This window comes from Prunus dulcis, chromosome 2, assembly GCF_902201215.1.
Source record: "Prunus dulcis chromosome 2, ALMONDv2, whole genome shotgun sequence".
In the NCBI taxonomy this organism is placed as follows: domain Eukaryota; kingdom Viridiplantae; phylum Streptophyta; class Magnoliopsida; order Rosales; family Rosaceae; genus Prunus; species Prunus dulcis.
The window spans coordinates 9,392,924-9,419,733 of NC_047651.1; the positions used below are offsets into that span (position 1 = coordinate 9,392,924).

Consider the following 26,810-nt stretch of genomic DNA (forward strand, 5'->3'; position numbering starts at 1 on the left):
TGTTTTTTTTTGTTTTCCCATTTGGCTAAGTGAGTGTTGTTGAAATATGGTTGTGATCAAGACAGTTTTGGAACCCATTTTGAATTGTTGTACGATTTAGAACGAGTCCTTAATCTAACTTCCTAGTGGGTCACCCATCCTGGAATTGTTCTAGCCTCAATTCGCTTAACTTCGGAGTTTCCATGACTCCGAAGCCAGTGAGCTCCTAAAAGGCCTCGTGCTAGATGGAGGTGAACATGTACATATAATGTACATCACCTCTTCTCTGTTGGTAAGGATTTAAGGAAATCATCTTCCGCATAACGTGATGTAAGGATTCCCAAAAACATCAACACCGAAGTTGTGGAAGAAAAGAGGGATATAGCATCTGAAACTATAAAAGCTGTAAACAACTTTTTATGCAGGAATATTGGGAAGCCTGTTTGTCCATTGTTTCCACCGGGAATTGTGAATGCTGCAGCAAACATGATGGTAATAATGAGAGCACCTACAACTGTACATGAAGATGCAGTTCCTTTCATCCATCTTTCTCCTTCCTTCACCAATTCCTTGTGGTTCTTTGTAAACAGCTCACGCGGCTTCATACCGTCGCAATTATTAGATTCTTTAATCTGGGGTATTCCAGTATCCTCGACCTCCTACATTTTTGTTGAACAAAAATATTCATATGAGTAAAAGCTTATTACTCTATTTTTCAAATAATCCAAACCATTAGAGAGCATGTTGACCGTAAAGTAAGTTGAATAAGACATCTTATGGCCGACCTTTATTCCAATTTTTCTTTTCTTTCTGCACTTGAAGTTTCTATTATAAGGTTATAGTTTAACTCGTGCTATTTTGCTCTAGTTTTTTATAAGAAAATGCGTTTGATGCATTAGTTTTCAATATTGGAATGAATAAATTACTAAATGTAACTGTGCTGACCACCTTTTTAGAGCATCCACAATGAGCTTCTTAAAGGGTAAATTACTCAAATGGTCCTCAAACTTGTACGCGATTTACATTTTGGTCCATAAATTAAATTCTTAGTCCAAATGGTACATAAATTCTATTTTAATGGCCCATTTGATCCAACCGTTACATTCTGTCAATATTTCTGTTAAATATGAGGGCAAATTGGTCATTTCGTACGTTAAAATAAAAAAATAATAATAAATAAAATAAAAACTCAGTAATTGGAATAGGGGAGAAGAAATCGAAGGGAGGGGGTTTGGGTCTCATGATTTTTCCCTCTCTTTTTCTTCAATTATTTTCTAATTTTGTATTTATTTTAACCCTATTTTATTTGTTAATTATGAAAAGTCGTATTTACCCCTAAAATTTGGTTACATATGAGGGCAAATTGGTCATTTCGTACGTTAAAATAAAAAAATAATAAAAAATAAAATAAAAACTCAGTAATTGGAATAGGGGAGAAGAAATCGAAGGGAGGGGGTTTGGGTCTCATGATTTTTCCCTCTCTTTTTCTTCAATTATTTTCTAATTTTGTATTTATTTTAACCCTATTTTATTTGTTAATTATGAAAAGTCGTATTTACCCCTAAAATTTGGTTACATTTAACAGAAAATGTAACGGTTGGATCAAATGAGCGATTAAAATAGAGTTTATGTACCATTTGGACTAATAATTTAATTTAGGGACTAAAATGTAAATCGCGTATAAGTTTGAGGACTATTTGAGTAATTTACCCAAAATATGACATTCTTGCACAAATTTCAGGGAGGAATTGGAAAAATAAAACTCCAACCATGCTCCCTTTATCCACTTGCTAAAATAGGGAGACTTCTAGGAACTCTTAAATATGATCGAAGAGAGAGAAAGGACTCCTAGTGGCTTCCTATAATTTAATGCTGCGTTATTTTATGAATATTTTAAACCTTTAATTAATGCTAACTATTTCTTATGTTAATATTTTTTTTTATAGAGATAAACCAATTAAGAAATAATTATAGCATTTATGACTTCCTAAACTAGAGAGTATAATTGGAGTTAAAATTTTTATAGAGAGCTTTTGAAATAACTTTTATATGTGTTTAGATAAATTTTAACTAAAAAATAAAGAGCATGATTGTAGATGCTCTTACACTTTTTCTAACGAAAACTTGATCTCCGCTCAATACATGAAATGACTCATTTCAGTCCAAACAACTTATTTTCATCTATGTTACAATTTGTATAAGTTGAAAAAAGTATAAATTATCTAAGATTTTCTTTAATTTTTTAAAGACAGTATCCGCCTATTTGCAGATGCAATGTAATGCAAATACACAATATCGGTCTATTTGTTTTACAACAAATAATGTATGAAAAGTCATATTCAGGATGGAAAATGTTCACAGTACATATACATATGATATGTAATGTTAGATGCCTTAGTGATTTATTATTTTAGCAGAATGACCTCCTTTGAGCTGTAATTGAGTGCGCCCACGGCCGTTTTAGGGTTTAGGGTCTTTAGAAACAAAAATGGGTCTTTAGAAGGGCATATATATAGGAAAGCTAATTCATAAGAGATAGAGGGAAAAAAAAAAAAAAAACTCTGAATTATATAGAACATGTTCTGACCTTAAACCATTGCACTTCTCTCTGCATTTGCAAAGCTGCACCTGAGATATTATCGAGCTTCGCCAATTAGGATAGCATCCCGGCCACATGTAGCAAGCAATTGTCAGACGTATCTGCCAACGTTGCAATCAATGTTCTTTTTCTTTTATCGAATCTGTAAATGAGGCTATAAATTTTTTCTTGCCGACATTCTGTTGCATACATAAGGGGGTTCCTTCCCATTTCATTAGTTCTCCACACGATATCTGGTCTTGCTTGCAATACAATGTCAGTAAACTCAAACATCCCTTGCTCGATAGCTGTGAAAATTGCTGGAAGTAGAAAATCATGGCCATGTCGATGTTTTATCACTTCACACATGTGATGTAGGAGTTCAAGTGATTGAATGTGGGCCTGTTTTATTTCGCGTATGCGGTTGATTCCTAGGTTGGCATTGAAAAAAAACATGTCATACCACCAATTCATGAAAAAAATTTATTGATAAAACAATTAATGGAGAACAAAGGAAAGATGAAAAAAAAATGTAGCATACCCAAAAGTTCAAGGAGATATGATTTCAAACCTTGCAAGAAACCTATCACTGCAATGGAAATTCAAAATCTAAATATAAGATGGGTAAAGCTGTATGTATCTCTGTTAATTAGATGATGACAAATTGCGTAAAAGGGAAGAAGTATTAGCTAACTTGAAAAGTTCCATAAAATGGGAGCAAGGAATATTTAGATACATACATGGTATAATGAATACGATTAATCAACTCCTAATTTTACACCATAGCAACGTGCAAATAGTAATTTTTGGATCAACTAGTGATTCAAAATGAAAAGGGCCTATATACGCCCCATTAATTGCAATAACAAAATTTACACCACGAAAAATATTCACCGCTCTTCTTTCATGCTCAAATTTCTCACCCAAATTTCTCCTGGAAGTCTAAGGAGCAAAGCAGAAACCACTCTTATTAGAAACCAAAGGCTAAAGAGCAAAATAGAAAGGGTATTATGTATGTCTGAAGATAATAAACCATGGGACAGGTAGGTAGATTGAGCTTGTGAGGGTTCCTATGCAGCTTGTTGCCGTGAGTTGGTTCTCCTTGAGCGGGTTGGCGAGCGTCGGTCGTTGCTTTCATAATGCAGATGTTCAAGAACTCGAGCTCCTTGCGGGCCAAACCTAGAGTGGATACTTCTTTATGGGCCTAAACGAGTGTGGACATCGAATTGTGGGCCCAGCCTTTCGTGCACGTTGGTCTTGGACCTAACCTCAAACAGATCGTCGATCGACTCCGAGTATGGCTTGCAGATGTCTATGTCTCGTCTAGGTGTCGAACATCACATTCTGGTTCTCTCCCCTGCCGTTTGTCCATATCAACTAGCCTGGGACCTCTCGAACTGTGCTCCAGTATGCCCTTGCGTTCTTCTCTCCTCATCCTGGGGTCCAAGGTCAAGGCCTCGAATCAAGTTGATCTGTCTGAAGATCTAGTCAACCAAATTGTTTTGGTCATCGACTTTCTGTGTGAGTTGAACAATTCGTAAGTTCAGGTCCACCTAATTACGTGGATTGGGAAGAGAGAAGTGCGTAGAGCCCAAAAGCACACGGGTATGTACGTCAAGTGTGACGGCAAGGGAGGGAATGCAAGGATTTGTTCCAAAATGAAAGTATGACCCACTGCAAGAGGGGCAAGAGGCAGGTTCAGTCGGCACCACTTGAGGTTATAGAGCCGTTTCCATCATGAAACCTCGAGATGGATGGTTTGGGCTTGTCGCAGATTGCGTCGTCGTGTCGACCTTGCTCCTCGTATGTTTGCTTCCAACCCTGATTGTTTGGAACACTTCAGTTGAGGGAATAAAGTATGGAAACTATTTTGGAGCACGCGTTAAGTATAACTCATGCTCTCAATGAAAGCACCAATTTGTGGGAGTGATTTTCCTCCCTAGAGAATATTTGTCTCGTGATCCATTCTTCCTCTTCGTTCGTCTTTCTCCATACAAAATAACACGGAGTGAAAAGACCACACTCGGGGTGCATTGGCCAAAGCCCCTCCGATGCCTAAGTCAATTAAATGATTATGAGAAAATGCAGAAATAATTGAAAAATGTAGGTCTTTTCTTATGGGGAGAACCGGGTGATCGGAGCCTTGTGTGAAGGCCAAAGCCTTGTGAGAGAGAGGGAGAGAGTGGATGCAGCAAGAAGGGTGAGAGAGAATTTTTGCAGAGTTTTAGACGTACCTCGTGTCTTGTGCATGGCCACATATTTATAGGGGCCTTGGTGGTTAGAGTTTTGGAAGAATAATCCCTCACATGGAAAAGAATTATTTTTCCTTAATTTGGAGAGATTGAACCATTTAGGGATTTGATTCTTGATAGAACTAATTATTTCACCTAGGATCTTCAAATATTTGCTTCCACACACCTAAATATTATAATGCTTGTCTCGTGAAAGGACCCGCCCCGAATTTTTTCAAAACCCGGGACGAACCCTTTGAAATTCCTGATATCACCCCGATGCCGGGCCCACTTACTAAAAACCAAGACTTTCTGCCGAAATTTCGGCAGAGTCTCCCCTATAAATTGGACATTTCCCAAAATTTCAACCTGCATAAAAACACAATTTATATCACCAACTGGCAGCATGCACAATATAATTTCATGCAAATCACACAAATGGCCTTCGGCCTTCCAATAATTCTTAACTAACTACCGAGCAATTCAAATACCCATTTATGACTAACATTTAGTCTGCGGCTGCGCCTAATGACCTTAGGCTGCCTACGTACCCTCCTTGAGGGATCAAGCCACACGTAGTTCTCACATAAAACCTAATTCCACACTTAGGCGATACCTCATTTCATTGCTCTGTATTCCACATAATCTCCCCATACGCCGGTACAACCAACGCCACGTATGGGGTCTGTCAACACGCCGGATAACCTACGCCACGTGCGACCATGCCATACTATCACATATCTCCCCATACGCCGGTACAACCAACGCCACGTATGGGGTCTGTCTCAACGCCGGATAACCTACGCCACGTGGGACCTAACTTTCACTTGGTGGTGCTAATAGTAAATCCCAAAATCCGGGAAGGTACCTAAGGTAGTGCGTATAGCACTCCGAACTGACATTCTAGACTCTTTTGTACTCTTGTACCAACTTATTATAATTATAATAATAAATATTAATTCTAATATTGTGTAACCCTTCACAAGAGTCTAGCACCCGATAATCCCCCCTAGAAAGGTGAGATTACTCCGGAAGACTCACGGTCAATCAAGGGTCAAACTACCCTAACCCTGGTCAAACGGGCCCACGGGGACCACGACCTCCAAACTCCGATCCGGAAGTTCCTATGGGTTCTACAACGTATAGGACACTCGTCCTGCAAGTTTGGTTCAGATCGGACGGTCGGATCACTCACGATCGTACGATCTAACGGTTAATATAAAATATGAACTTTAAATTATTGAATCGGAACATCCGGGGCTCCGATTCACGACCCGTGAATTCCTACACGATCCTAGAATTACCCAGATTAACATATATTAAATTTGGGACCATCCAACGGTCCCAACCTATCGAACCCGGATAACGCCCGATAGGCGATATCCGTTCGATAGTCAAACGACGTCCGAATTGAGATCCGCGAAATCCTACGCGCTCGTGACAACCTAAGGATCTCATCGGAACGTAGTGCCACAATTCTACAGTGCCCACGCGCCGCCGCACGCGCCGGCAGCGCGTGGGTGCCCAAAGCGATATCGCATCGCCGGAAAACCTCAAAACCACGGCTCCAAATTCCTATCCTAGGTATAACACCCTATTTTGAGCCACTTTTGTTCTTGGACAACCCCCAAAAAGTGGCCGGAAGTGGGCGATTACGGCGGCCGAAGTTCGGCCGATTTTCAATTCGAAAATCGAATTGGTTACGCTAAGAATCGATCTAATCCTACCCAACCATCAGCTAGAACAGGCAGAGGGGATGAATTTCCATACCTTGATCGCCAGAAATGGCGGCCGGAGGAGGGAGATCGTTGCCGGCGAAGTTTCGGGCGAAAATCACCATTTTCCGGCGGCTGGAGCGGCGGCTGATCTCGGGGGAGGGCTGGGTCGTGACGCCGAGGCCGAGCCGGTCCTTTTGGCACCGGTCCCGACCGCAGCCGCGGCCGGTGGCCGGAGATACGAGGAGAGAGAGAGAGAGAGCCGACGGGAGAGAGAGAGAAGTCGCGGGAGAGAGAGAGAGAGAGAGAGAGAGAGAGAGAGAGAGAGAGAACCAGATTTTTATAAAAAATCCCATTTCAAAATATTTACGGTTGTGCCACTGGGTTTCTTTTGACCATATCTCTCTCGTTACAACTCCGATTCGAGCCCACTACGTGTCTATGAACTCGTCTCAGTACGACCTATCCAAAAATACAAGTCACGGTCCCAAACTCTCTCCGGTTAAAAATATGACTAAAATACCCTTAAATAATTAAATAATTAAATAAGGCTTAAATTTGGGGAAATTTGGGGTCGGGGTGTTACATCTCGACACATATTAGTACAAATTGGTTTCCTTCCATTGCCTTCACAACTATGCAATGACAGATTCTTATTTGCTCATGAACATTAGTTATTCTTCAGTATTCTTACCAGATAAAACAAACGTAGAATTACAAAGTGCGAAGAGTTCGATAACATAAGAAGAAATTATTTAAATTTTGCCAGATAAAACCATAATTGCAACATACCTGACCAAGTGATCTTCGTTGGATTACTTTTTTCATTTCCCTCATTTCGAACACTGATACGAATATCACTGATGGCACGCTCTATGTGTATACCTTTCAAAAAAATTGACAGTAATTAACCTCAATCAATATATTTCGAATTATTATTTCTATTACAGTTATGGATATCTCGTCATAATTGATTTGCATATATATGTCAACTTTTTCCATGTACCCTCATGTTCCTATGTTAATAATCTGTCACATGTCCTCTTAGATAACAGAGTGAAAATACCTTTGACTCTTAATTGAAAATAGAATGTTAAAAAGAAAAGAACAGTTCTGATCCTTCATCTTCTTCCTTTGCCTTCCCAAACCTCGCAGCCAACAGACCCACCACCGCTCAACCCCTCCCAATTCTTTGAGATGAGAAGTTAAAACAATAATTAAAAAAACCAAATCAGCATTTCCACATCTCTCCGATAAAGTCACTGAAGTTGTCATTTCTTAGCCATTAAGATCAATAACTATTATTTTGAAGTTTCAAGGCTCAAATTCAAAAGCGCAGTCAATTTTGAAGTCTTAGGTTCATTACAGTCAATGCAACATTGAAAACCACATCAATTAAAATTATTTAATATTTTCTTTTCTTTTATGGTTTATTTTAATATTTGTTTTTCTAATTGTCTTAATTAAAATACACTTCATTGATATAATTGATGTGGCATATAATATGGACATGCCACATCATGTGGTATAGAAATGTGGGATAAAAATGTGATAAGTGTAGCATTACTCAATTGTAATTGTAAGAGGAAAGAGAATGTGGATACTAACAATTATAGATCCATCGTTGCTAGAATTTGAGGCGTGTTCCACTCAGAAATGCAGAAGGCATAAATCCTTGCATCGGAAATTCCCCATATTGGTCTTTAGTAAAGACCAATTGTGGGCAAAACTGAATTAATTCCCAAGCAATACCTGTAGTAGAGAAAAACAAGTTTTTATAATTAAGGAGAAATAAGGAGTAATCAATTTCATTGTTAAAAGAGTAAAACTCTTACCAAATTTCATGCCAATAATAAAGTTGCGAAGAAGTGTAGCGCCGTATGTATGGTCCTTTCTCTGGCATTAGATCTTGGAGGGGAGTGACGGATTAAAAGATAATCAACGACATCCCAATGTTCATTGATAGAAGCGTGGAGAATTGGAGTCATATTGTCCTCCTCAGTGGGAATACTAAGTATTTTCTTGCTCTTTCTAACCATGCATTCAACCATTTTTATATTTCCTCTCTGTGCGGCAAGAGCAAGAGCTGTCCAACCTTTTTGGAGGCGATGGTTGAAGTTAAAACCTCCACTCTTTTTTTCTTTTTAGTAAAACCTCCACTCTTTGCAGCACGTTTGTTACATTAATGTATGATTACAATTTGAAGTAAACTTCGTTTTCCCTCCCTCATGAATTATATAGATTGTGTCAATCTACCCCCAAAACTTTTATTTCAACCAAAATTTCCCATAAAATATACAAAACTGGTTGATTTATCCAACTGTAATTCTTACCAATTACATCAACTATGTCGTCAATTAAACTAACCTTTTAAGAGACTCCTGGTCATTTGACATCATATTCTTTACAAAAGGAGGCACTAATTGTCATTTTGCAAAGTTAGGTGCTTAGCAATTGACTCACTTTTGAAGACTTTCAAGGCAACTTTTTTGTGAAGAATATCGTGTGAGATGAGCATTTGTTTTGCCTGACATCTTGAATGGAATTGCTCGAAATATGAGCATGGGGTATAAATTGGGTAGTTTTGTGATTCATGGGGAAATTAGCTATTTTAAAATAAATATATAAAGCCAAATGGGTAAATTGACTCCGTTAGATTTAATTTCCACGTTGTTACACATGTAATTTGTATAAGGATGCATATTTCTTTCTGAATACTAAGTCTAGGGAGACCAAAATGTAAAAGAACAAAACGTAAATTGATCAGTCCCTTACATCTGTGCTAGTATAATAAGAAACAGAAATAGTGGTCTTGTGGTTAATCAATTAAATGTTAAGAGTATAATTTGGTTATATATAATATATATATATATATATATTTCTGGTTTAAGTAGAATATTTACTTCTCAGAGAAAGAGAACCAAGTATACCCGGGAGTTGTTTGATGAGGTTCAAGATTTGAACTGGGGACTTACTTGGTTTTGGCTTGAACTGTTCTGCCAAAGTATCCCAAGCGCGTTTGGCTGAAGTGGTGTTCTTAATGAGGGAAAAAGCTTCCTGCCCGCACGAAATTTGGATTGTATGTAAAGCTGTGGCATTCTTCTTCCTCCAAGCTTTGAACTTATCAGCAGCTTCTTCTTCTCCGTCTTGAGCCAACAAGTATGTTTTAACCAATACACTCCAATCCACATAGTTACGGCTATTAAGAACTTTCACAACAACTGCACCTGTGGAGACGGGCATTCTTGGATGGATCCGACCAAGAGCTTACTTAGGAGACGCTTTGCGATTTCTGTTTTATTTGCTATATCCAATTGAGTGAACAATCACTTGTTAAAGCAATGGGGGTCCGCGAAGGGTGAGAAATATGTTATTTTCTATTGTTGAAGATAATAGAAACGGAGAATTTCACTTTAGACCCTCTGAAGCTAACTCCACGTAGGAAACTTTTTCTTTATCTTTTCTCCTCTCTCTTCTTTCCGTCTCTTTGACATGTGTCCTCTTTTTTCTTTTTTTTCTTTTTTTTTTTTTTTTTTTATACTATACCCAATTGAGTAATATACACACATATATATATACTCAAAAATTGTTTCTTTCATAAATAGAAAATATCAATATAAAGAACAAAATAAAATCTAAAAAATGAAGTACTCTAGAGCCACTAATTGCAAGTAGCAAGCCTAATTACAATAATACACCAAAAATTAATATACACCTAATTATCCTTCCAGTCAAGTTCTCCATATGTATACAGTGCTATACCTCCATCATCACCAATATCCTCTATCATTTCTTCCACTTTTACCACTACCAGCAGCTTGAACCAACACCCTACTTTTCCCACGCTAGGAGTAGCTTCGTTAGAACCACTTCCATGGCCTCGGAAACTGCTTAAGGGTATTTGATTCACCAAAAAATTTCATGCTTTTATGGCCTAGGAAACTCATATTGTTAAATGAACATTACTCCTTCCAATTAAAATAGAATGTCCAACAGAAAATCTGAAGTTACATACTGCGGACAGTCATTTAAAAGATATAAATTTACGGAATCGGCTTAAGAAAAATAAAAGCAAGCATGCAACAAGAATTATAGAAAAAAAAAAAATCAAGTTATCAAATATTACAGGGATATGAGTGAATATGATCAGCAAAGAGTGTGAACACTGTTAATTGTCAAGTTTGCAACAAGAATTATAGAAAAATATCAAGTGATCAAAGTCACCAAGAAACGATAAAATAACAAATATTACAGGGTCTTTCAATTAGATCAGTTAGAAGAGTAAAGGATTTCATCGTAAAGTAGTGTGGTTGGAGTGCATTGGTGAAATAAGAATCAGGCTTTTCTTTTCAACCATTCTTTTAAGTACTTATTACATTCCTTCTTTTTCTTTCTCTTTCATATCTGGAGAGTATCACGAGTATACTAGTATTCCATCTCTTGCGTATACCCCAAGAAATTAAAAGAGAAAACGAAAAAAGTCCAAAGGAATCGGCATAACGAAAGAAATCATGAAAACTTGGAGGATTAATTGTTGATGCTCTTTTTGGGAGGGTCAACTTAGAGAAGTGCAGGATCTTCAGCAGGGAAGAAGGTGAGGACCTTTGGAGTTGGAAGAACCTGCAGAAGACAAGGAGGAAGAAGCAGTCGTCAAGCTTCGGACACCGATATGATGCCTACCGAAGGCTCTCCGATGCTTAAGTCAACTATATACGGTAATTTTGGCAGAGTAACAGTAAAGGTAAGAAAATAGTTACCCTTTTTACTCGGGCACTGTTCCTATTTATAGGGAAGTGAAAATAAGAGTCTTGCACAAAGTTTCGATGTGGGACTTTGTTCAAGTTGCTGTGGTGGTGACACGTGTCCCTAGAGATTAGGTTCGGCAGTCATGAGCTTCGGCAGGTGGTTGCCACTTCGGAAGAGCGTTTTCCTTCGGCATGTCGGAAGGTGATGACATCAATCACTTTCTAGGGATTTGTCTGTGTGTCCCTTTGGGGTATTTCAGCAGGGAAGAAGGCGTATCTGCCTTGGTGTTGGTCGTTTTGATGCTGGATATGCTAGGTTGATTATGGTGTAAACAGTAGTCCCCCAAGTTCGCGTGGTTGGAAACTTGTGAGATTTTTGTATAATCATGATCGAGCATTCTTGATTCAGTAGTGGGTTCCATAAGGCATTCCCTAGTCTCCTAAGTTGACAAGCTAGAAGTTGCGTCAATCTTTGAAAGTATAACTCAGTTGTTAGGCGGTCTTTGGCCAGAACGAGGTTGCCACGAGTCTTCGGAAGAGAGCTTTTCTAGAAATTGCTGGGCCTTTGGCATGGAGCTGGGGAGGGTTTATAGCGTGACCTTAGGTTTGGCAACAACTATAAATTATAACATTACGAGATTTCTAATGTAATAAATTATTGGAAAATGGAAAGGAATAAATATATTTAGTGAAAATTATAATTATTTTGTCAGATCATGTTCCTCTCTTTGCTTGGCACAGTTTCCTCCTGGAAACGTGGGGAATGTGAATGGAAAGGTCATGTTGCTACTTGCACAATTATTAAAGATTCCCCATCTCCGGGGCCTCATTTTGCAAGACCAAGACTTTAAGATAATCTTCTAGTTCTGAGATCCAATCAAGAATTTTTACTATTGCTAGGGTACAGAGGTTTTACCATGGTGGCGTCTTTGACTTGATCTGTTCGTTGCTCGATCTTTGTTTGTAACGGGCAGAGCCCAAAACAAAGTCAAACAACTTGACTTATTTTCTTTTCTCACACACGCTTATCTTCATCGAGAATCACAACATATTATCAGGGATATGGGGAGGGAAGCAAAAGCTTATCCAACAATTATATCTTCACAAGAACAAATAAAATAGATATTAAACTTTCAGTTTTATTATAGGATGCCAAACGCATACATGACATGGAAAATGCATACAAGCTTCTTAGAAGTTACAACATTACGAAAGTTATACATTACCACTTACACATACCATCAAGAAGTTATGTCCATGATTTCACTTTCCTATCAAATATTCCTCTTCCAAGTAGAACAATTTATGCCCTTGATTTCACTTTCCTGTCAAATATTCCTCGTCCATAAGTAGAAATGTACATCTCAACTAGAAGAGGAAATTGCATCCAAATAAATAAGGTGACTGGAACACTAGCAACAAAAATCATTGGAATAACAATCCATGATTGTTCATGGATCATAATGAAAAGGGCAGAAGAAAAGGCAACCATCATGGTGGCAATAGAGATGAATAAGGTGGAAAGGCCTATTATCATCTTTGTTGGTAAGGATTTAAGGAAATCATCTTCCGCATAACGTGATGTAAGGATTCCCAAAAACATCAACACCGAAGTTGTGGAAGAAAAGAGGGATATAGCATCTGAAACTATAAAAGCCATAAACAACTTTTTATGCAGGAATATTGGGAATCCTGTTTGTCCATTGTTTCCACCGGGAATTGTGAATGCTGCAGCAAACATGATGGTAATAATGAGAGCACCTACAACTGTACATGAAGATGCAGTTTCTTTCATCCATCTTTCTCCTTGCTTCACCAATTGGTTGTGATTCTTGGTAAACATCTCACGTGGCATCTTATGCTCCTTATTTAAAGATTCTTTAATCACGGGTACTACAATATTCTCGACCTCCTACATTTTGTTGAACAAAAGATTCATATGAGTATAAGAGGTACTACCTTTATTTCTATTTTTCTTGTCATTCTACATTTTTAGTTTCTGTAGGCTAGTTTAACTTCTATGTTGCGTTGGTTTTCGACTAGAAAATGCGTTCGATGCTCCTTTAGTAAATTGAAACATTAGTTTTCAATATTGGAATGAATAAATTTGACTCTGCTGACGACTTTTTACACTTTTTTGTAACTAAAAACGAACCCACAATAAGGAAATGACTCATTTTAGCCTCAACAATTTATGTTAGAAACTAATTCCCACAATTTCCAAACAAAAAATGGTCTTTAGAATGAATTATATGTTCTGACCTTGAACCATTGTAGTTCTCTCTGCATTTTCAAAGCTGCACCTGAGATATTATCGAGCCTTGCAAATGGTGAAAGCATCCCTGCCACATGTAGCGCGCAGTTGTTATCCCGATCTACAATATTTCCAATCACAGTTCTTTGTCTTTTACTGAGTTTATAATAAAAAAGGTTATAAACTTTTTCTTGACGACATTCAATGGCAAACTGAAAGAGGTTCCTTCTCATTGGATTAGACGCCCACATGACATTTGGTCTTGCTTGCAACACACGGTCAATAAACTCAAACATTCCTAGCTCGGTAGCTCGGAAAACTGCTGGAAGGAGAAAGTCAATGCCATCTGAAGGTTTTATCACTTCACACATATTATCTAGGAGTTCAAGGGCTTCAATATGGGCCAATTTCATTTCTCGTAGGCGTGTGATTCCTAAGTTGGCATTGGAAAAACATGTCATATGACTAATTCAAGACAAAAAAATACTTCTAAAACAATTAATGGAGAACAAAGGAAATATTGACTTTTTGGACAGTTGATCTCTTGTCATGTTTTTTGTACTTGCATTAACATGACACAGTTCATGGGAGTCGGTTGAGGTGCAGGGCCCACAGTTCATGTAAGTTCATACCATATTAGTGTAGATTGGTTTCCTTCGATTGTCTTCAAACCTATGCAATGATAAATTCTTATTTGTTCATGAACATTACCTATTCTTCACTATACTTAATGCAAGAAAACAAACAAATTGGGTGTAGTATTAGAAACTATAAGAACAGTTTGATAACATATGAAGAAATGATTTCCATTTTGCCAGATAAAACCCAAGTCTTACATTTAAGTCGTAACATACCTGACCAAGCAATCTTTGTTTGATTTTGTTCTTCATTTTCTTCAGTTTGAACACTTACACGAATATCATTGATGGCGCAATCTATGTGTATACCTTTCAAAAAAATTACAGTAATTAATCTCAATCAATATATTTCGAATAACTATTTATATTACAATTATGGATATATCTCGTCATAATCTATTTGCATGTATATGTTGTATGTCCCCAAATTTCATGTACCTTGTATAGTATTTTGACATTTGTCCAAACACTTAACTGAACTTTAACTCTGTTAAGCTTTATTATTTTTAACGAGTGCTGCTATTTTCACTCACATATCCAAACACTCATCAATGTAAGGCCCAATTTGGAATTGCTGTCACTTTTTTTAAAAAAAAGTTGTTTATGCTGTGCTTTGAAAATAATTAGCTATAAAGTAAAGCAGCTCCATGTTTGGGAAACAATATTTTTAAAGTGCTGTTAGTACAAAAAACAGTGTCAAAATTATTTGGTAAATTTTAATATAAAATTGTTGTAACTCTGAATAATGATAATAGACATGATGTTGAAAGTGTTATGTACTAATCATGTGGTAGTAATAGTGGTGATAGAGTGGAGGTGGTGAAATAGATGGAGCTGAAGGTGGTAGTGGGGATGAAGGTGGAGTTGGTGGTTATGGTAGTGGTGGTGGTAGTGATGGCAGTGTGGTGGTGGCAATGGTGGTGGTGGTGGTGGATGTGGAGGTTTTGGAGGAGGTGGTGGCTGTGGCGGAGGATGTGGAAGTGGAGGTGGTGAATGTGGTGGTGGAGTTGGATGTGGAAGTGGAGGCGGTGTCATTTTTAAAAATGAATGATGGTATTTTGGGAATTAAAAAAAAATCATTAAAGATTCATCTCTGCTTCTTTTGAAAGTAACTTTGAAAAGCAACCCATAGCCTACTTTTAAAAGCTGTTGTCAAAAGGCCATTGCTTTTAAAATAATCGAGATATTTTATTTTTACCAAACACCTTAAACTGCTTAACTAAGTGAAGTAGATTTTTGGCCCAAAAAAGCAATCCCAAATGGGGCCTAAGTGAAGGGCCATTAGCCTAGAGTTATCAACTAGGTGAAGTAGCCAATAGCTACACCACTAGGAGGCCAATTAGCCTAATTCTATGTACCTAAAGCGTTGTACTATTGTTCCAATTTTCCTAAACACAGAAACCAACAATAGTATCAGAGTATCACATAACATTCTAAATTGTAATTGTAAGAGGAAAAGTAAATGTGGATACTAACTATCATAGATCTTTTGTTGCCAGAATTTGAGGCGTGTTCCACTCGGAAATGCAGAAGGCCTAAATGCTTCTATCGGAAATAACCCATAGTGGTCTTTAGTAAGGACCAATCGTGGGCAACACCGAATTAATTCCCGAGCCATACCTGTAGAAGAGAAAAAGAAATTTTATTATAAGGAAAATAACGAGTTATCAAATTAGTTGTTATAAGATTAAAATTTTTACCAAATTTCCTTCTAGTTATAAAGTAGTAAATAAGTCCCGCGCCGAATGGGCCTTTTTCTGGCATTAGATCCTCGATGGGAGTGACGGAGTAAAGATAACGAACGACGTCCCATTGGTCATTGCCAGAAGCCAAGGGAATTGGAGTCAAATTCCGGTTATTGGCAATACTAAGTATTTTCTTGCTCTTTCTAACCATGCATTCAACCATTTTTATATTTCCTCTACTTGCAGCAAGAGCAAGAGCTGTCCAACCATCATGATCTGTTATTTCCAAGTCTTCCTCGGACATCAACTGCACCAACTCTTCCACAATATTCTCGTGCTCTAGTTCTGTTGCCATGTAAAGAGCTGTCTTGTTTGTAGATGGAAGTCTTGCTCTTATTGCATCTGGATGTAGGTTAAGAAACTCCTTTGCTTCATTCCAATCCCCAAACCACACAGCATCGAACAACGGCTTATACAGACGCTGGTCATATCCTGCACCAAGTTTGTGTTAATTAATTAATTATTTCATATAGCATAATCCACTTATTTTTTATTTTAATAATTTTCCGACATCTTGAATGGAATAGAAATATGATTGTGGGTAGTTTTATGATTCATGGAGGAAATTGGCTATTTAAAAATAAATAAATAAAGCCAAAGGGGTAAATTGACACTGTTAGATTTAATTTCCACATTGTTGCACATGTAATTTGCATAAGGATATAAATTTCTTTTCGTATACAGTAATACAGGGATACCAAAATATAAAAGAAATAAAAGTAAAGTGATTAGGAGTCCTTAATATAAGCAGCAGAAATTGTGGTCTTGTATATAATATATATTTTATTTGAGCGACTTCCTACGATTTTTTTTTTCAACAATTCAAACCGTCTATTTTTCAAGTCTTCATTATTAGATCATCCTTGAAAAAGTCAGAGAAATTAAAAATCATTAAGGCATTTAATTGAGACCTACAAAATCAATGAACACGATACTTCAAAAAAGTACTCAAATTTCAATAATTTGAATGGTCAAATGATATTAAATAAATATCTACAAAATATGCGGTTTGGATGAGTGAAATACAATGCATAGTGGTCCCTACAAAAGGTGTCCCTTAAATAAGTATTTGAGGAGAGCTTTCATTGAGGGATCCCTCAAATAATTATAGGACCCACTTCGGATTGTATTTCAATAATCCAACCCATCTATTTTGTAGATATTCATTCAAAGATCATATCTACACAAAATTACTTGAATCCAATATTATTTGACCATTCAATTGAGTTATTGAAATTAAAGTACTTTCATGAAGCACCGTGTCCATTGATTTTGTATGACACAATTAGATGTCGAAACGATTTCCGAATTGTCTAATTTTTTATAAAGATGATTTATGAATGAAGACCTAAAACATATATGATTTGGATCATTAGAAAAAAAAAATATATATATATTATAAGGTATCCTAAAGGGCGTCCCTCAAATAAATTTGAAAGATCCCTCAAATACCTCAAATAAATTTGAAGGACCCCTCAAATAAATTTGAAGGGCCCCTCAAATAAATTTGAAGGGCCCCTCAAATAAATTTGAAGGGCCCTCAATAAAAAGAGACTGTATATATATTTCTTGTTTAAGTAGAATATTTACTTCTCACAGAAAGAGAACCAAGTATACCGGGGGGTTGTTTGATGAGGCTCAAGATTTGAACTGGTGACTTACTTGGAAGAAATGGTTTTGGCTTGAACTTTTCTGCCAAAGTATCCCAAGCGCTTTTGGCTGAAGTGGCGTTTCTAATGAGAGAAAAAGCTTCCCGCCCGCACGAAATTTGGATTTTATGTAAAGCGGTGGCATTCTTCTTCTTCTTCCAAGCTCTGAACTTATCATCAGCTTCTTCTTCTGTTTCTTCTTCTTCTTCGTCTTCGTCTTCTTCTTCGTCTTCTTCCAATACATCCCAAAGGTCTTGAGCCAACAAGTAATTTTTAACCAATACACCCCAATCCACGTAGTTACTGCTATCAAGAACTTCCACAACAGCTGCATCTGCGGCGACGGCCCTGTTGCCATTCTTAGATGGATTTGACAAAGGGCTTACTTAGGAGAGGCTTTGCAATTTCTGTTTTAATTAATATACCCAATTGAGTGAAGAACCACTTGTTATAGCAATGGGGGTCCGCGAAGGGTGGTGAGGGGATTATGTGATTTACCATTTGCTCTGCGCCATATATATATATATATATATATATATATATATATATATATACACCCGCTCATTAGAAGAGTCTTTTAATTGGCATAGGCTTCTACTGGCTACTGATGGTAAACCCAAAAACGCGTCTAATGGGACGCTTTTGTCTGTGTTTGATACTGGCAGGGTCTTTTTTCAACTCATTCACACTTGCTTTTGTCCGACCACATTATGAATTGACCAATAAAGTTGGATGAACTCCAACATGGAACCCCATATCTCTCTAACAGAAACAGTATATGATAATATTATATGATGATGCAACTGGCAAGAGAAAGGGAGACGGACTTTATCCCGAATCTCCAAAAAAGTAACAAATTTACATCACTCCACTCCATCCTGTTGTGCTCCATTAACCACACACAGTGACACTGTAAAAAATAAAATAAAAGTAAAAAGTAACTGTTTACTAACTAGGGGTGGGTGTATTATGTATAGGTCCGTGAGCCTACTACGAGAGATCCAATGCGGAAGCGTGCGTGTTGGCTCGGTTGGACGCTACTTTTTGGTCCAATGGGGCGCCGTATATACACTCACTTTGAATCAAATTGGATCGGGGTCGTCCGTTATGTCTGTGTGTGTGAGAATGGGAGTGGGACCCACTCTTTCTTGCTAGCTGAGCTTAGCTGAGATGGACTATTATCGAGGCCTCACGCGCCGCTTCCTGTCCACCAATCACTGGTAGTCAAGGGACACATGGCGCTTTATCAGATTTCTATCCATCTTGAGTATCCAATGATATCGTTGAAGACAATTGGAATGGAGAATTTTACTTAGACCCTCTGAAGCTAACTTCACTTAAACATTCACAATTATGCTCTCTAATTTTTAGTTAAATTTTAACTAAAAATATATCAAAGTTATTTTAGAAGCTTTTTATAAAATTTAAACTTCAATCGTGCTATCTAGTTTAGGAAGTCATAAATGCTATAACTAATTTTTGATTGGTCCATCTCTATTAAAAATTAAAAAAAAATATTTAGCATTAAGTAAAGGTTTGAAATACTCATTAAATAAAGCAGCATTAAATTAAAGGGAGCCACTATGAGTCCTTTCTCTCTCCTCAGATTTAGGAGCTCCTAGAGGTCTCCCTATTTTAGGAGGTGGATAGGGAGTATGGTTGAATTTGTATTTTTACAATTCCTCCTTAAAATTTGTCTAAAGATGTGATTTAGGAAGCCCATTATAGATGCTTTTGTTTTCCTTTTTCTATCTATTCTTTTCTTTATCTTTTCTCCTCCCTCTTCTTTCCGTCTCTTCAATATGCCTTTTTCTTTTAATTGTCAATTTCTTTTTCACTTTTATTATGCTGGCAACTATTGTAATCTCTCAAAAGTACTTTCTTCCCACTTTTATTTTTCGCAACTGAATTTTTTTCAGTTTTTATTTTTCTTTATGAGTCAAAATTTGAAGTCTTTGTAAAATGACTTCAAATTTCATTTGTAAAATGAGGGAGAAATTGAGTTTACCTAAGGATTTTATTAAGTTGGTCCTTGAGTGTAAGGAGATCCCTTATCTCCTTATCTTTTCCTCATTTGTGCATAGGGTTTTTTGACAGGACCCGTCCCGAATTTTCCGAAACCCAAGACGAATCCTATGGAAATTCCCGACATCACCCCGATGTCGGGCCCACTTCTAAAGCTATACCCTTTTTCCCAAAATGGAATAAGGGTACGAGACTTTCTGCTGAAATTTCGGCAGAGTCTCCTCTGTAAATTGAACATTGCCCAGAATTTCAACCTGCATAAAAACACATTTAATATCCATAACTGACAGCATGCACAATATATTTTCATGCAATTTATATAAACGGCCTTCAGGCTTCCAATAATTCTCAACAAACTACCAAACACGCTAACAAATCAATTCATGCTTTAAACAAGGCAAACGATAAATTCAAATATGAATTATGAATATTGACTACAGTATACATCATTTAACTTTTCCAAATCCAACATACGAGGTTTTAACCTCTTAACACAATCACGACTATGTCCGCGGCTGCACCTAATAACCTTAGGCTGCCTACGTACCCTCACTGAGGGATCAAGCCACACGTAGTTCTTTACTAAAACCCAATTCCACACATAGGAAATACCTTTATTCATTTCTCTGTATTTCACATAATCTCCCCATACGCCGATACTACCAACGCCATGTATGGGGTCTGTCAACATGCCGGATAACTTACGCCACGCGCGACGTCACCATATTATTATATAATCTCCCCATACACCGGTACAACCAAAGCCACATATGGGGCTTGTCTCAACGCCGGATAACCTACGCCACGCGAGACCTGAACATCACATCACAATATCTCCTCATATGCCGGTACAACCAACGCCACGTATGGGGTCTGTCGACACGCTGGATAACCTACGCCACGTGCGACCTCAACATAATATCACGTAATCTCCCCATACGCCGATACCACCAATACCACGTATGGGGCCTGTCCGCACGCTGGATAACCTACGCAACGTGGAACCTAACTTTCACAGGGTGGTACTTGTAGTATAACCAAAATCTGGGGAGGTGCCTAAGGTAATACGTATAGCACTTCGAACTGACCTTCTAGACTCTTTTTATACCTTTACAAACATATATAAATATATATATTAATTCTAATATTGTGTAAACCTCAACAATAATCTAGCACCCGATAATCCCCCAATTTAAAACAATAAATTAATATCCTAATCCCACATAATCAACATAATTCATCTAACACTCAAGACCTGTCTCTACGATCACTTAAATGATCCTGGGAAGGTGAGACTACTCCTGAAGACTCGCGGTCAACCAAAGGTCAAACTACTCCAACCCTGGTCAAACGGGCCACGGGGCTCACGACCTCCAAATTCCGATCCGAAAGTTCCTATGAGTTCTACAATGTAATAACCCAAAACAAAAATTCTTATTTACTTAGTAATTTATTTTGAGTAAAGACAATTTTGCCCTCGGAATATTTTATTAAGGAAAAGGTGACTTTTTGATCGAGAAGGAATTTGTAACGAGAGAGTTGGATTTTATAAAAACAGCTCAGCCTTTCTCTCTCCTCGCGCCGACCTCCCTCTCTCCCGCGTCCGTCCCCTTCTCTCCTTCGTATCTCCGGCCACCGGCCACGGCTGTGAACGGGGCCGGTACCAAAACGACCGGGACGACGTCCTCTTCCTACCCCAGCCACCTCCTGCCGCCAGCCGCAGTGGATTCGCCGAAATTTAGAGAAGAAGCGGCCGACGTCGTCCGAACCTCAAAGCCGCCGATCTCCCTCCTTCGGCCACCATTTCCGTCGACCCAGGTATGGACTTTGAACCTCTCGAGCTGCCTGTTGGGTAGGAATTGATCGATTCTTAGTCTAGCTATTGGATTTTTGAGCTTGAAGTTTTGGCTAATTTTTGGCCTCCGTGATCGGCCACTTTCGGTCAGTTTTTGGGTAGGTACAAGAACAAAAGTGGCTCCAAATATGGTGTTTTACCTAGGGTAGGAGTTTGGAGCCGTCATTTGAAGTTTTTCCGGCGAGGCGTAATCGCTTTGGACACCCATCGCTGCCGGCGCGTGCTGCGGAGCGTGGATGAGGGTAGTGCAGTGGCACTGTGTCTTGTTGCGATCCTCAGGTTGTCACGAGAACGTAGGATTCCGCGGATCTCAATTTGGATACTGTTTGAGCATCGAACAGATTTTTCATATTGTACGATTCCCAGGTTCAATCCTGCTGAGCCGTTGGATCGCGCTCAATTTCAGATATGTTGTTCTAGATAATTTCATAATCGTTTAGGATTCGACGGATTGTAAATCGGAGTCCCGGATACTCCGAAATCGCGAACCCTGTGGCTAGAGTGTAGAAATTTTACGATTACACGATCGTGGTCAATCCGATCGTCAGTTTCAGACCAAACTTACAGGACATGGTTCCTTAAATGTGAGGAACTTAAAGGAACTCTCAGATTGGTAATTGGAGGGCGTGGACCCCACGGGGTTCCGTATCGACCAATGTGGAAGTTTATCGCTTAGTGAAGTCTCGAGTCTTTTCAGACGATTTTAAACATCTGAAATGCCTAAGTGGGCAGAAAAATGACTTTAAAGTTAGTGCACGCACTTCTAGAAGTAGGGGGTCAGGGCTTTACTAAAAAAAAAAAACTTATACCGAGCAGTTTTATTAATTAAATATTCATGATGGTTTACCCAGGCATCCGGGACTAGGCAGACCGGCAGAAGAGACCTTCAAGAGGTCTAGCTAGCTTGGACCAGGAGTGAGTGGACTTTTCTTTTATAAATGATTTTATATAAATGAATTTCATTATTTGATCTTGAATAAGTTTTATTAATTGTGATTTTTCCTAGAATGCTTTGTGAAGTTAAATATCTTATTTATATGCTGCTTAGTTGATTATGCTAAAGAGATATAGAAAGCAGAGTTTGAGATTTATATCAGATAAAATAGTAGCATAGTTTCAGATTTAACAAACTTCAGTTATTTATCAGACTTTTCAAAAATATTTTATTTAAACCACCGTGAGTACCCAGCTACAGTTATTGCCTTCAGTTATGCCGATGTCTACAAACATCCAGTTTACTTTCAATTTTGTCAGTGCACTTGACATTTGCCTCACGAGTTTCGGGAACGCCCGGACCGTGAGTGCCAGGATTGCAGCTCGGGTTGACTTGGTGTTACCGAGATCTGCCAGGATTGCAGCTCGGGTTGACTTGGTGCCACCGAGACCTGCCAGGATTGCGGATCAGGCTGACTACAGTCCCCTGAATCTTGCCAGGGGAATTGACGGAATTACAGGGGTACACCCGAGTGGTAGTTTTAATTGATTGCAGTGCTTTTATGCAAGGTTTGAGTACATTGATTTTATGCAAGTTTGATTTCAGTGTTTTTATGCTAGTTTTGATTTCAGTGCTTTCATGCAAGTTTTATTGATCTTGAACAGTCCCGATCTCTTGGACCACAGGAGTCCAAGAGATTGTGGTCACTCACCGTTGGATGTAAATTCAACGGTTCAAAATGATATATATAAATGCAATATGACATAAATGATTATTACCCGATTCAAGTCATAAATGAGTGAACCGTTGAATTTACATCCAACGGTGAGTGACCATAAATCTCTTGGACTACAGGGGTCCAAGAGATCAAGACTGTGATCTTGAATACGATTGTATATATTTATATAAATATATAAATACCTTGATTTCAGCATGTGAATGCCGTGAGTTTAGTATGCTTCAAATGCAGAGTACATATTCAGTTTTACTTAACTATTTTTACAATGGGGGTTAGTATATTCTTAGGATATTTTATGAACCTTTATTTTTGTCCACTCACATTTTCAAATGTTTTGCGGCCCCAGGCTATATCGTGCACAGGAAATCCACCACCGGGCCATCTTGCCTTCCGCGCCTTCTTGTTACAAAAGTATTGGTTTGTAAAAAGATTAACTTATCTGCATACTATTAGAACTGCTCTGATATTTGCCCTAGATTGAGAACTGGACTGGGTATTATATCTTAAGTATGCTGGCAGTTGGTTGTGTGGATATTTTTGCTCGTTTTGACAGGTGTAAGTTTTGGGATTGAGCAAATTACAGGGGGGACTCTGCTGAATTTTCGGTAGGAGTCAAGGTCAAAATACAGTTTGAAGGGCAACTAGGTCAATTGTGCCCGACATTCGCCAAGTGTCGGACACGCACGGGGTCCGACTCGAATTCTAAAGCAGAATTTGGTTAAGGTCCTGTCCTCTAGCCACCATTTCTGTCGACCCATGTATGAATTTTGAACCTCTCGAGCTGTTCTAGCTGCCTGTTGGGTAGGAATTGATCGATTCTTAGTGTAGCTATTGGATTTTTGAGCTTGAAGTTTCGGACGAGGTCGGCAGCTTCTTCTCCAAATTTCGGCGAATCCGGGGCAGCTGGCGGCGGGAGGTGGCTGGGGTAGGAAGAGGACGTCGTCCCGGTCGTTTTGGTACCGGTCCCGTCCACAGCTGTGGCCGGTGGCCGGAGATACGAAGGAGAGAAGGGGACGGACGCGGGCGAGAGGGAGGTCGGCGCGAGGAGAGAGAAAGGCTGAGCTGTTTTTATAAAATCCAACTTTGAAATATTTACAGTTGTGCCACTGAGACTCTTTTGACCATAACTCTCTCGTTACAACTCCGATTCGGGCCCACTACGTTTCTACGAACTCATTTCACCGTGCTCTACGCAATGGCGTAAGTGGAATTATCAAATTCCTTCTCGATCAAAAAGTAACCTTTTCCTTAATAAAATATTCTGAGGGCAAAGTTGTCTTTTCTCAAAATAAATTACTAAGTAAATAAGAATTTTTCTTTTGGGTTATTACATACAAGGTATAGGACACTCGTCCTACAAGTTTGGTCCAGATTGGACGGTAGGATCGCTCACGATCGCACGATCTGACAGTTAATATAAACATAAATTTTAAATTACTAAATCGGAACATCCGGGGCTCCGATTTACAATCCGTGAAATCCTACACGACCATAGAAATGGCTAGATTAACATATACTAAATTTAAGACCATCCAACGGTCTCAACCTATCGAACCCGGATAACGCGCAATATGTGATCGTCCGTTCGATAGTCAAACAACGTCCGAATTGAGATCCGCAAAATCCTACGCACTCGTGAGGACCAGGAGATACTTTAGGACCTAAAGCAATTTTCTTGGCCTACGCGCCGGCAGGCGTGGGTGCCTTGAGTAATTTTTTGCTGCCAGAAAAAGTCCAAACCGCCGGCCAAGCTTCCTATCCTAGGGGTAACACCCCATTTGGAACTACTTTTGTCCTTGGACATACCCCAAAAACTAGCCGGAATTGGCCGAAAAAGCGATTCAAAAATCGGCCATTTTTCAATTTGAAAATCGAACCATCAACCCTCAAAATTAATGAAATCCTACCCATCTATCAGCTAGAACACATTAAAAGGATGAGAAAAAGACCTAGATCACAAGATTTGGTAGCCGAAATGGCTGGAACGAGCTCTGAAAATTCTGGGTAAAACCAGCCATTTTTCTGCAATATTAAGCGATCGTGGCGGCTGTTGGTGTCGGGATGGAGCGGGATGGAAGGAGGAGGAGCTGGTGTTCCTTTTTGGACCGGTACCACCCCAAACGGTGCCCGGAGCAAGCGGTAGCGACTGTAAAACTGTCCCCGCTGTGTGTACGAGAGGGGAGGGAGGCGCGCACGGAAGGGAGAGAGAGAGAGAGAGAGAGAGAGAGAGAGAGAGAGAGAGAGAGAGAGAGATCTAATTTTTATAAAAAATTCCATTTCAAAATAATTATGATTGTGTCACTGAGTTTCTTTTGACTATATCTCTCTCGTTACAACTCCGATTCGAGCCCACCAAGTGTCTACGGAATCATGTCAGTCGACCTATCCAAAAATACTAGTCACTGTCCCAAACTCCTTTTGGATAAGAAAATGACTAAAATACCCCTACCCAAGGGTAAATTTGTAATTTTACTCAAATAATTTAAATAAGGGGTTAAATTTGGAGTCGGGGGTTACATTTTTCTTCACTTCTAAAACAGGCTGTTATAAAGGTTTTTGTGTGGAGCCCACTAACTATTCATTTGGAGACTTTGGGTAAAGTTTGTCTGCAACTTTCCCTTAGTGGCACATTCACGTGGGTTCGCTGCCTCTACCCAATCTGCCTATAAATAAGGCATTATCCTGCCTTTGCATATATACCTCCAGATGAGAAAAGAATGAGAGTCAGGCAAAGTGGAAGGAGAAAAGAGAAGGAAGAAAGAGGGTGAGTGAGTGGAGAGGAAAGGGAGCAGAGAGAAATTCCCCAAGAGAGAAAATTCAGTGAGCTACACATATTGTAAACACCAAAGTTGTAGCCCTATTATTTTATATAGTGGAAAAGTTACTGCTGCTGCTCTCTGAGGACATAGGCATAGCCGAACCTTGTTAAATGTTGTGTCTCACCTACTTTACGTGCAGCTCAATATTCGCACACATTCCAGTTCATTTTATAACATGTTATCAGCACGAATTCGCTTTCAAAATACCAGCTGAATTCTCTTATGAAACCCAGATCTCTTAATTATCATATGGATCATCCCATCTCCGATGACCCCAAAAATTCCCATTTCTCCCTCTCCACCACGATCATGATAACGATCCTATCCAACGGTCACAAAGCTTCTTGTCAAGTTTGAAATCCACTCTGACACTCAAGATGTTGTCCGTCCTCCTATGACCTCTTCTGTGCACCATTATATGCCTTTGTGTGAAGCTAGATGGCCCTGTGACTAGCTGGACCATGCTGGCGGTAATTGTTTGGGTCTTTGCTAGGTGGCTCACAGTGGCTGTGCCTATGCCCATCGATTCCTTCAATGTCCACCGCTTGCTCATCGCCAGCGTCTTGGTCTCTGCAAAGTTCATGGATGACATTTGCTTTGTGCTAGTTATATCTTGAGTTGAGAATAAAAATGGTAGTTACTACAGAGCAAGAACACTGTTTCTACAGATTACAAGTTGGATACATTGATAATACACTGCACATATTAAAGTCCCATAAAATATAACATGGGTATAACAGTGATCAATATGATGCACGCCTATTGCGTAGCAAATGATATGGATTGAAGTCCCGAAAGGACAATCATTTAACATGTCCATATTGATATTGTGCACGCCTAATGCGTAGCAAATTATATGGGTTAAAGTCCCATAAATTAATTGACATGTATGTATCAATCTGTG

At 38.8% G+C, this 26,810-nt stretch overlaps 1 protein-coding gene and 1 pseudogene across 1 annotated transcript; both read right to left on the reverse strand.

Moving 5' to 3' along the window:
• Positions 1 to 254: 254 nt before the first annotated feature.
• Positions 255 to 9,746, reverse strand: LOC117618070 (annotated as a pseudogene).
• Positions 9,747 to 12,374: 2,628 nt separating this feature from the next.
• Positions 12,375 to 26,489, reverse strand: LOC117618071. The gene is made up of 7 exons (XM_034347698.1): positions 26,237 to 26,489; positions 17,548 to 17,919; positions 15,841 to 16,317; positions 15,617 to 15,760; positions 14,357 to 14,449; positions 13,511 to 13,935; positions 12,375 to 13,160 (listed from the first exon to the last, which is right to left on the reverse strand). Exons 1-7 carry the CDS (start codon positions 26,487 to 26,489, stop codon positions 12,552 to 12,554), a joined length of 2,373 nt encoding a protein of 790 aa, XP_034203589.1. The 3' UTR covers positions 12,375 to 12,551.
• Between the last annotated feature and the right edge of the window lie 321 nt (positions 26,490 to 26,810).